At 36.2% G+C, this 12,099-nt stretch overlaps 1 protein-coding gene across 5 annotated transcripts in view; it reads left to right on the top strand.

Moving 5' to 3' along the window:
* The window catches only part of CFAP97 (cilia and flagella associated protein 97), a 30,998-nt gene that overhangs the window by 7,937 nt on the left and 10,962 nt on the right, over positions 1-12,099 (top strand). For all 5 annotated transcript variants that reach the window (XM_059844632.1, XM_059844636.1, XM_059844633.1 and 2 more), the window contains 2 exons: positions 2,236-3,111; positions 3,200-3,271. In XM_059844632.1, coding sequence (XP_059700615.1) covers positions 2,256-3,111; positions 3,200-3,271 — 928 coding nt within the window. In that variant the 5' untranslated portion in view covers positions 2,236-2,255. The remainder of the gene's footprint in view (positions 1-2,235; positions 3,112-3,199; positions 3,272-12,099) is intronic.

Below are 12,099 nucleotides of genomic sequence, written 5' to 3'. Positions count from 1 at the left end.
GCTTAACAGGTTTTGTTCCCTTCTGGTTTAGATTACACAGGGTAGAAAATTAAATGTAAATAATATGTTACTCTTCTGATTGTTTTTTTTTTCTATTGTGCATTATTTGATATATTAAAATGTATTATCCTTTTAGGAAGCTGCTTGAGAAAAGCTTTCAGGAATTCACAAGATAGTTGCACATTGCAGGCTGTACAAGCTGCCTGAAGCCAGGTATCACAAGAAGTGACCCGAAGGGTGGAACCAATAGCCCATCTGTAGTCATCTGCACCAATGCACACAAGATGGGTAAAAACCAGGAGCAGCGAGAAGTCATAGTGCTGTGGGAAAACCATGATGTAGTCGCCATCACAGAAACGTGGTGGGATGATTGTCATGGCTGGCGTGGTGCAATGGATGGTTGTAAGCTCCTCAGAAGGGACATACCAGGAGGGAGAGGTGGTGGGGTGACCCTCTCTGTTTGGGAGTATTTCAGCTGTGTAGAGCTCAAGAATAATGATAAGCCTGAGTGCCTGTGAGTGAGAACCAGGGACATGGCCAATAAGGCAGGCAGTCAGTCCTGAGGGGTGTCTCTAATGGAGCACCCTGCCTGGATGAAGAGGCAGATGAAGTATTCTGTAAGCAGCAGGGTGGTGTTTTATGGTGGCTAATGCCTGTTCTTGTGTGAGACTTTAACTTGCTGGATATCTGCATTCCCAGAAGTGTTTTACTCCTTTGTTTTGTTGCTCTTTGAAGAGCTAGGTGCTTTAGAGTGTTATCTTTGTGGTCCTGAAAATTGATCTCTGCTTCTGTTGCCTAATAGTGTTTTCAGCTTTATACAATGTCTATCTATAATAAGTCTCTTTTCAGTTCTTTGGCTTTGTGATTCTTAAAACCATAGGAGATTCCAGACTTTTTGGTTTTATGTTGTGATTTGAGGAGCATATTTTCAGTTCCTCTAAACCAGTATTATTTGAGAAGTGGCAAAATATCTGAGTGACCTTTAGAAATCCTGTATTTCAAAGTAATTTTCAGCTAGAACCTTTCCTGGAAATTCCTTTTTTCCACCTTTGTTTGCCATGGCAACAAACCATATGTGGTTTAAGGGAGACCATCCGTCTTGTAAAATATTCTGGTTCTCCATCCTTGTATGGTTACTTCCACTGCCTTCGTGTTTGGGTCTAAAGAATGTTACATATTTATTGATTGTAGCTTACTAAATTATTTTAACAGTGAAATTTGTTGTAAAGAGTAGGAGAAAAGTACCTCTGGCTAGATGGGACTGGTAGTCTTTGATACTGGCTGATTTTGTTTGGTTGTGGGGTGTTTGGATTCTTTTATTTGAACTCTATATGTATACTACTAATGACTGGAAACTTTTGTATCCTCCTGCCACATGCATAAGATCAAGCACCATAAAATTCTGTAAGAAGTAGGACATAATAGGAGCAGATTTGTAGAACATAATGGTTAGCACTAAGGTCCTGATGTCTGCAATATTATGTGTTTGGACTAACCATGATCTGGTCCCAGGGACTGAATGGTAACTTCTGGATTAAATGCACTGGCTTCATGCCTGGATCACACTTTTTGAAGTCTAGGTTCATCTGAGAGAATTAAGTTTCACTACTCTACTGTGGAGTGTGAGTTACAGAAGACTGTCATGAAAAGCCAGCTCCTTGTCCAAACTAAAACACGAACACTGACACACCCACAATCTCTCAATTTAACCTTGGAGCCATGGATCTTTCAATGTAAATTGAAATTTCTCCTGATTTCAAGTATTGAAAGTCTGCAGTGTGTATGGCTGTGTCAGCCAAGATGGTGACCACTGTATACAAACAAGGTTTACAATATAAAATTCCAGCTAATGATAGCTCAAAAGTGACTCTAGCTTCAAATGGCTCTACCTTAAAGGAAAAAAATAAGACATATTAATTGCTTGTTTGTAGTTGTTAAGATTTTCTAGCCACTAAGGGTGTTTGACAAATTTGCTTAGAAGTAATAATTTGGAAATAGTGATGAGTTGGCTTAAAGTAAAGCTGTCTGGTCTAACATATGAGCTGTGTGCAATAAGGTGGCACTAAATTTTTTTTACTGAGCTCACTATGGAATTGTCTCTAGCAATTTCCTGTAATTAATTGCATAATTATAAATTACTAGAGCTAAAAGAGTGAAGAGCAAAACTATTATAATAAAAGTGTATTTGGATCTGTTTTTGCAGAAATATTTGGAAATGTTTTCTGATGCTTGCAGGTGGCACTTCATATTTCGTTATGGACCGTTTTGAAGACATATCAGATGGGGAAGTGGATCATGCCTTCTTTGACAGTGACTTTGAGGAAGAGAAAAAGAAAGCTGAAGAAAATGGTGAACATATAGAGAAAGGAAGTACAAAGGCAGCTCTTGCAGACACTGATTTGGTTTCTAATTCAAAGGATGAAAAGTGTTGTAAGGAAGAAAGTGAAGAAAAGCAGATAGATTTGCAAAGGGATCAGTTCCTAGAAAATAGCAAAGGTCCTAGTGAAGATGCTTCCTCTTTGACAGTTTCTCCAGTTGCGGAGAATGCAGGTACATCTGGAGCAACACCTGCAGCAAATAGAGGAACAGAGGAGATTGTTCCTGCTGGAATTCCTAAAATAGTTAAAGAAGGTGAAGAAGATTATTATACAGATGAAGAAGATAGTAGTGATGATGGCAAAAAACAGGTTAGACCAAAGTCAGCTAAGCAACCAAACATAAAAAAGGCTAGCAAAAAATATACTATCAGCTCCTCCTCTTCTTCCTCCTCCTCCTCCTCATCCTCGTCATCATCATCCTCAAGCTCAGATACAGATGGTTCTGACTCAGATTCTGATAGCTGTTTATCAGATTTATCTCATTCTTCCCCAAAAACGAATGCTTGTAGAAATGCTCTTCTGTCTCCAAAACAAAAATTCAAGTCAGCAATGAAATTAGCGGAAGGAAAACCAAAGCTTGGTGATGACCTGGAGGAATCTGAAGACACAGTGACTGACGTAACACCTCTGTCAACTCCAGACATCAGTCCTATCCAGTCTTTTGAATTTGTAGCATCAAATGATAAGAAACTAAAAGTAAAGAGACAGGAAAATGTGAACCAAGAATTATATGGTAATTTCGAGAATTTAAGTACAACACTAAGTGTGCAAAACCTATGGGGCTGGGAAATTCAATCTTACATCTGTATTTTTTCCGTTAGATTCCGAGTTTGATCGCAGATACAGTCGAAAAGTATTGCATGATGCCATGGACCTGAATCAGCTTCTAAAAGGTGATTTTAAAATTTTCTTTATACAAAATACTGCATCTGCCACTTGTTGAGAACAGCTGTGTTGTAATACACAGAAAGAGTAGGATATTCATATACCATGTGTATTTTTAAAACTGGCTGCTGTTTAAGTGGTTGATCTAATTCTTTGAATTCTTCTCTATCTTACTATCAGTAATAGTACTGACTCTGCAGTAGTGAAAGGAAGCATGCATTGGTTTGCATATACCTAGAAGTAAGATACACAGGATGAATCTAAAAAAGGTTTGATGTATTAATAAATTGGGCCATAAAACTGCACATAGATTTTAAGGTGTACTGGACTATGGCACAATTTAATATCTAAACTAAAACATCAACCTTTCTGTTGAAAGGCTGAGTTATCAACCTCCTAGACTAAAAGACAATCCAAAATTTCATTGCATTATAAATGGTATTCATGTACTTAAACTTCTGGTACCTTTTTAATAATTAAACAGAAGTATTTGAAATTTTTTTCTGAGCTAGATGTCTGATTTATAAAATACCACAGGTTGAATAAAGGTATTTTAAAAAGAAAAATAGCAGATAATCTTTACTAAAACTCGAGTGGTTGCTTCTGGCTAATAGACTTTAAAAATCCTAATCGTGAAGCCTAAGAAAATTTGCAATCTCTTTCCCTGCATTCATTGCATACCTTCATTATATGGTGTAAGAATGCCGTGGATGGTCTCATGTGCATATTTTAAGGTCTGCATGGTGCTTTTGCATTGTTTTCATAGTCCAGAGTTTTCAGTACAAAAATCTGTGGATTGAAAAAGTCTTGAATCAAGAAATCTGTTGATCTCAAGTGAGGAAGGCCTCTTGCAGTTTAGGTCTAGTTCATTCCAAGCCAGTTTGCTCTGTTGAAGTAAGCTAGATATGACTGAAACTGCATGTGTCGTGTTTCTTCACTTTGCACCTTGCCAGACTGAGCTTCTAGTGAATAAGGATTTAGAATGTATTGTACACATAGTTTAACTTGCCTATGAGTAAAAACTGAGGATTTTACTTGTATGGAAGTTCTTCTGATGTTAAGAAAAGCAATGCTAGCAATCAAGAAAGGTAGAGCTTTTTCTCATTCCTGGCAGTCTTGTGCTTCAGTCATGCATACTAGAAACAATTCCAACCAGCTGTCAAAACATGATGTCAGAAGAATTGTTGCTAGGCACTTGAAATTATGATGTCCTATATCCTTATTTGTTCCCCATTAGCAAGAAGCTATTTAATAACCAGTGATTACCAATGTATTAATCTCATCCCTAAAGCAAATGGGTATTATTGCTCAGAGTAGGTATTCTCAGAGATGAATCTCTGTTGGGGAGAGGAACTTTTTTCTCAAAACTGAAAACCAATTCTAAATTACAATAATAGAGTAATGAGGAGTAGAATTCATATGGTCTAGCAGCTAATGTTCCTGATTAATGTGTATATTACTCCTGAGTGCCTCTCTACATTGGCAAGCACAACATAGCTTAATTACTTTGGGCATTTTGAAGTTTAAATGGGGCAGAATTGTTAATGGTGGAAAGTAACTAGTCTGGGAAAATAGGAGCTAATCTTATTCAGAGTTATTGCTTGCAGATTTTTTTATACACATTAGGGAAAAAAAAAAGTGCAATGATTTTCTCCCACTCACCAGTCTCCATTAAATGTTCATCAGAACTGCACGGGCATAAATGTTGCTTCAAGTGAGAACACTGCAAGCCCTGACCTGAGTGCATGAAAAAAAAATTAAATAATCATGACTTGTTTTTAAAGCATAATATTCTTCCAGTACTTTATACTGATGAAGCATTTTATTCAATTTTTTTTTTTCCAAATATCCTTGTAATATAGCTGGACCCAAGCATTTACAGCAGTTAAACAAGTTTAATTTCCCAAGGTCCCCAGACACTTGCAGAAATGTCCATGTCATCTGTTACTATGTTGTTTCTATGGGGCACACAGTAATTAATTTTGTATGATTATTCACATTACCAGTGCATACATTTGGGAAGACTGGAATCTCTTGTATTAAAAAAAGAATTGCAAGAACAAAAAAGGAAAGAAATTTTGGACTAGCACAAGAGTCTTGTTATTAGGGGCAGCAAGGTGGATTGTGTATCTTAAAGCAGAATTAATTTGTAGTGTTTAGAAACTGTTGCAGTTAAATTTAAAAGTAATTGAAAAAATTTTTGCTTTATATGTCCTTTACCTACCTGTGTTCATATTGAAAATAATTCATTTGTAAGCATTTTGAAAATTGTATTAGACAAAGATTTATCATGCCTTTACAACTCCTAAAGCTATGCTTGTTCTTGATAAAAGCCAGATTTTCCGTTATGCATTTCTTAATAAGGTAAAATCTCACAAATAACACAGTTCTAGTTGGAAATCTCATAGTTTCCCTGCTCTATATTGCACTTTGATTGGTTTTAGGTAGGTAGTGCTGATAGCAGGTGTGATTATAAATTTTCAGGTAGAAATACAGTTTTTCTGTTGTTTCATGATGTTATATAGATCTTTGTATGTAATTGTTTTGTGATTCCATTATGTTTCCACTTTGCTATAAACCTTAAAGATATTTCAGAAAATTAATAACTGAAAGCAATATTCTAAACCTGTACTAATAAAAAATATTGCAGTTATTTCCTTTGCTGTACTCTTGCGTAATCTGAACACAAAAAGAGAATTGAGTATGGCATTGCAAAGAAATAGATTGTAAAAGATTGTTTTTGAAGATATTGTCATAAATCACCATGCTAGAAAACTGGGAATAAAATAAATTGGAAAACTTTCTGATGCTATTTTGCTTGATCCTATATCTTGATTATTATGCAGATAAGGAGATGGGTTAAGTATATATGAGTGTGAACTAAGCACTCATCTGTCTCAACCCATTATGCTACAGATTTGCTCTGTCTTTAGATAGATCTCATGATTTCTGTAGTCCAGAACAGTTGTCTGCTAAAATTGCTCTGTATCTCTGTATCTAAATTTGTTTGGTATCAATACAATGGGATGGCATGAGGTATATACAGTGCTAAAGAATTTAGTACTTTGTGTTTTCTTCTCTGTAAAATGGGGTTGATACCTGCTTATTTTACAGAAGTGTCTGTGAGAATTAGTCTGTAAATCCATGGTATTAGCTATTATTAACTTGAGGAGGCGGTGTGGTGGGGTAAGTAGGGCAGTTGGCCACAGACTGAAGTTCTATCCTTGAAGCTCTCACTGACCTCTGTGCTGATAAATCTTTTTGCCTCTTCTATGCCTTAGATTTTTAAAATAGAGGTTCCTCTGTGAAAAGTTCTGTAATATAAATATAATGATTATGAAAGTAAAAAGCTCTGTGTTATGGAATAAAATCTATTGTGGAAAATTAAATAGTGGCTGCAACTGAACATGAAGCAATCATTTCAACTTTTTTTTTCATATAATTTGTCACTCAGGAAATAGAACAAGTTTTGATAACTGGAACTTTGTTCTCTTTAGGGATATGTTATCTGTGTGCTCATTCATGCTGAACTAGTGTATTTGTAGAAAAGATGCTAAGCAGTATCTAAATTTCAAGTAGACTCTACAATATACACATAGCCAAAGTGTAGAGTTGAACTAAGCATATATAGCTTTTCTACAGAATTCCATTTAGTGTGTATGTTCAGAGTTTGAACTAATTTTCTAAATGTGTGTGTATTCATATGCTTGGTTTTCACAGGCCTAGAAACTCATTTTGATGTATAAGAGCAATTGCTACCTTATTCATATATTGAGAGTTTGAAAAGAGATTGAAAATCTGTGAGATTATAGAGAGATACAGGCTTCCCCAACATTCATGAGAAACTTTTTTATTACAGGGAAAAAAATTCCAGCACCTGTAAGATATCTTTCTCATGATACCAAGAGATAACTAGCAGTCCTATTTAGGCATGTGTAAATAGGGAAATTTTTACCTGAAAAGGGCATTCTTCTTTTCTTAAAAAAACCCCACCAAATCTTGAATTCTCCAAAATCCTTTTTAAAGAGCTCTGTCGCCTGCAATAATGGATGTTAAAGGAAGAATTTGTTTAGAGATACCACAGGGAAATAATTTCACTCTTAAACTGCTATATATTGATGAAGAACTGTGATTTATTTAATCCTTTTGTACTTTTCAAGTGTGATACACATGTGGTAGTGTAGCAATATAAAATAAAATATCAGTCAAGTGTAAGCATTGAAGCAATTTATATTGGGATTGCAAAAGATACACTGAAACATGCATGATTTTGATTTTAACCTTAATACCATTAGGATGGCTGTATCATCCTGTCCTAATGCATTTGACTTGCTAATTATAAATTGCATTTTATATAAGTTTTGGCCTTTTTCATCCTGCAAGGTTATTTCAATGCTTAGAAGTTGAAAGCAATAAACAGCTTGTTTATGGCTTAAAAAAAAAAGTCAGGTATCTCTCCATGGAAACCAGCTTTCACAGAAATCCTGTGAATACCAGAGAATTTTCTTTTCCTGCTTACCAGCAAATGAGAAGTAGGCTGCACACTGTGCAATTCATTATGCAAATGTTGCTGCTCATTTATCATCTACCCCAAATTATATTTAAGGTCTGACTGACAATGAAAGTAACTAGTGTTTTAGTTAAATTACTAAGTACCCACTGATAGACTACATATATGATAGGTAAATCATATTTCATTGTTCCAAGACTTATGAACTCTTTAGAAACTTAAATCATAACCTCAAAACTGTAGTGTTATCTCATGTTGTCAGTGGCCACTGCAAAAATAGTCAGGTATACCATTCAAACACTTAGGCTTTGTGATTAAAGAGTAGTGTGGGTGCATTGATGAATAAATCATTGAAATAACTATGAAACTCAGATACCTGAGTTATACAACATAAACTGTGCTCCCAGTATTTAATGGCATTTGGAATCATACCTTTTTTTTTGCTTATTGATGGTGAATTGGCTCTGGTTTTGTGGGCATTTCCTGACCTCACTGAGACACCTACTGTTTTTGCCATGAAAGCAGTGTTGCCAGTGAGTGATAGTATGCATTCACTGCATATTGGACATCATACATTCCTGTTTGGCTTACCTAATTTTCTGTCATAGCAAATGTGTGGAGAATAGGAATATGATGATGTATAAATGATGCTTTGCAGAGGCAGATTGGACAGATTTTCAGTCAGGTGACTGGAAACAGCAGTAACTGTTACTGCTAATTTGAAATTCAGGGGTCGGAAGTGTCTTTCTGAACCATGGAAAGAATGTCACCCCTGTTTCAGGGAGACCTACAGAAGTTTTTCCCTGCTGCTTTCTATATTGCTTCTGTGACTTATTTTAACGTCATTTAAGGACAGGTGATTTCTTCTGCCTGTTTTGTTAGGAATATGCATGCTGTAGTATTAGTGGTGCTCTTTCACAAAAATGACACAATAAACATTGTGTTGTCTCGTTTTTCTACTAAACTTTAGACTCCTGTGACACAGTTCCTATGCAGATCAGTGTTGCATTTGTGTGGTTTAAAAAAGACCATCTATAGGCAGGGTCCAGTAAGTTATGGTTTGCTTTGCTGTGGTGTTTGCAGATTAAATTCTTCCTGAGCATAGATCTTAACCAAAGAAAACATAACTCCAGTTAATTAACAGTTTGAAGAACAACAAACTAGGTACTTTTACTGTGTCACCTGATCCAATGCTTTGGTGTATTGCAGCAGTGTTGCAGCAAAAAGCTACTTGTGAAGTTTCAAATGGGTTCTTGGGTCATATAGAAGGCTAATAATAAAAAGACCATTTAAGGAACAGGAGAGTTTTAGATTGGTATTTTCATTCCATCCCCTTGAAAAAACACTTGCTTCTGCATGTGTTGTATTGGGTCTGAACTTCTGATGCAAAATTAATGAGTCTTCTGTAATTTAGCCATCTGTCATTAGATTTTTTACTGGGTTTTGGCAGTTGTCCACTAAGGCTTCCCTGAGTAACTTCACAACAGAACCTTTGTGGTGTTCTTAATTCTTTCCCTGTATTAATATATTTCTCTTGAGTTGTGACAAATTCAATATTATGACTGTTAGCAAGCTCTCAACCTCAAAAGTTGCCAGAAAGCTGTTGGCAGTAGTAAAGTCAGTTTCTGCATTAAGAATAAATAAATAATAATGAGGTGAAGAATGAACAACATACGGAAGAAAGTGGGATGGAGTCTCTGCCTGACGCAGGTGGGAAAGGCTATCTTTGTGGTGAGGTGATAAAAGGTGTGATGAAGCACTGCAGAAATTATATATATTCAAAGGAAAAAGGCTAAGAAAAGGAAGAAGAGATGAATGAAAAAAGGAAAAGTCTGTGTCTTGAGGGGGGATGTGACTGAAGAAGTTGGAAGATGAGAATAAAGTTAGTAACGTTTTGTCCTTGTGTATATAAGTAGTATCCAGTAGAGTAATGCTTGGATAGGTACATAGATAGGTATTCACTCTAGTTGCCTGAGAGCTTCTGATACAATAGGGGGTGTTCAATGCTACAGAAGTTACATACCACTATCCCCAGTGGATCTGAGTGACCAAGTAAAGCAATGCTTCTTGAGCCTCGTGTGTAGCAATTGCTTCGGGGTTCCTTGAATCACTGTTTCTAGTAACATTTACTGACCAGCTTTGGGGTAAAAGGGAAAGGCCTTTGTTCCATGTCATTGCTCTGGTTTTATTTCTTCATCACAACTAACAGCAGTTTACTAGAAAAGTGAACAAGTCAGAAAATAGGTAGTAAGTAATTACCTTGAAGCATTTTTAATCTCTTTACTGGCTATAGTTCATACTTACATCAAAAGGATATAAAGTCTCTGCCAAAGTATAAGCTGCTATCTAATAGTGAATTAAAAGTCATTGACCAGTGAAGGCGTGAAAGATGTATTTGTACCTGAAAAAGTCTTTATCCCAAATGCCATTACTTTAAATTGATTTTGACTAGTTGGCACCTTCCACAGAGGCAAAATAATTGTTGGAAATTTGTGCTGACAGTCATTCAGAAATTTAAATGTCTCCTGTAATAGTCTTCATCATCAATAGCATTGATGCCACAAGACTAGGTCAAGACTTGTGTTTAACAACTGTTGTTTGTCTCAACTGGATTTCCACTTTTCCATATGACATGCAGTCCTCTTTAACCCATGAGGTGCTACAGATATAAGGCAAAAGCTCCATAACAATACAATTATCGATCATGTGACATGATATCTTCTTCACACAGGTGTTCAGTTTATTTTCCTCTGGCTGTGTTCTACAGTGCTGATCTTGCCTGTTCCAATAAAGACATTCTGTAATATTTTCTACTGAGATTTATGCTGCAGCTTGATATGAATTGTGCGTCTCTAGTTATTTTCTTTGCATTTTTCTTTGTCCCTTGTAGGCTTATCCAGATGAGTCTCATTCCAGGTTTGTCTTCTCCAAGGGTGTTGATGGCTGCACTAGTTTTACCTTGAGAATAACTTACTAAACTGTAGAGATGTTTCTCAAGACATTTATATTGTATTAACCTGTTGGTTGCCACACTTGATCTGCGCTAGTTTGCATTGTGTCTTGGTTTTGATGTGCTTTGCATCTTCTCTTGACAAACCAGAATTGACAAAAAAGCAGAATTTGCTATTGTGGGTAACCTCACAGAGCTTCCAAGGGACAGTTCTTGCCTATTTTGGCGAGCATGCTGATACTGCAAGTTTACTAATTTCTAGATGAATGTTGAAATTCATTAAGTGTTTGGGTTTTACATTTTGAATACTGTTCTTAAATTTCTCAAAGAGAGTAGCAATATTTACTTGCATCAATTCTGTAATAAAATCAGTTGAGGTACTGCAAGAAAGATATCATTTCATTTTGAAGTAAGAAAGTGCTCCTCATTCTTTGAGTTTTCTTCACTGTTAGGCTGCCTCAGACATCTCTTGCAAACAGATTGCTAATGCCTAACTGGGTTGGGTTTGTTTTTTTGTTTTTTTTTCTGCTTTGGATGCTTGTTTTGCCTGTGTGAGACTTCTAGGGATAAGAGTGAGGGATGTCTTCTGAAGGCACTGTGATATTGGAGGAATGTGGGGAATGGCACAAGTAAAGCTTTTTTTGTCTGTGTTTCAGCTCTAAGAATCTGTCTAATCTAACCAGGTACTGCCATTCCTGTACCACGGATAAAGCAGTGGTTTGATGGGGTAACACCATGACAGCAAAACTCTCACACAGCAGTTGCCAGACGACCTGCTGCAGAGATTCAGAATGCAAAGGCTTAGAAATAGGTCAACAGCAAAGCTCCAGTGGAACTGTAATAAATATAGCTGGCTCTGGCTGAGAGTGAACTTTTCCAGTTATCTTGAAATTGTGCATATTAAGTTGCTGTGTATTTTTAAGTGTGCATTCTTTGTCTTGAAACCTTATTATCATGATTTGATTGTTCTTTGCTTACTGTTTTAAATTTCCATGCCCCAGTAATTTTTCTTTTGTTATATGTGCTCACTCATTTCTCTCCATCCATTAAACTGACTTTTCATCATTCCCTTTGCATTTCCTCCACCAACACGATGTAGACTTGCTTTAGGAGTTAAGTATCAACAAAGTCACTTCCAGAAGTGCACTTTGTGCCTCTGTGCAGGTTTCCCCAGTGTAAGATTTCTGTCTGAAACATGGTATCTATTCTGCCTCTTAACTGAGATGGATACGTTAGATAAACTTGGGAGCAAGGTTTAAAACTTTTTTTATGGCGAATGTCTAAATACTAATTTATGTTTTAATTCTTGGTTCTAGTTTATGTTTACTCCTGGGTTCCTGAAACCATGTTTTCTAATCTGCTTGTTTATTTCACCT

The sequence above is a fragment of the Haemorhous mexicanus genome, chromosome 4 (assembly GCF_027477595.1).
Source record: "Haemorhous mexicanus isolate bHaeMex1 chromosome 4, bHaeMex1.pri, whole genome shotgun sequence".
Classification (NCBI taxonomy): domain Eukaryota; kingdom Metazoa; phylum Chordata; class Aves; order Passeriformes; family Fringillidae; genus Haemorhous; species Haemorhous mexicanus.
The sequence above is the reverse complement of the archived record's forward strand: the minus strand, read 5'-3'. Positions and strand labels throughout refer to the sequence as shown.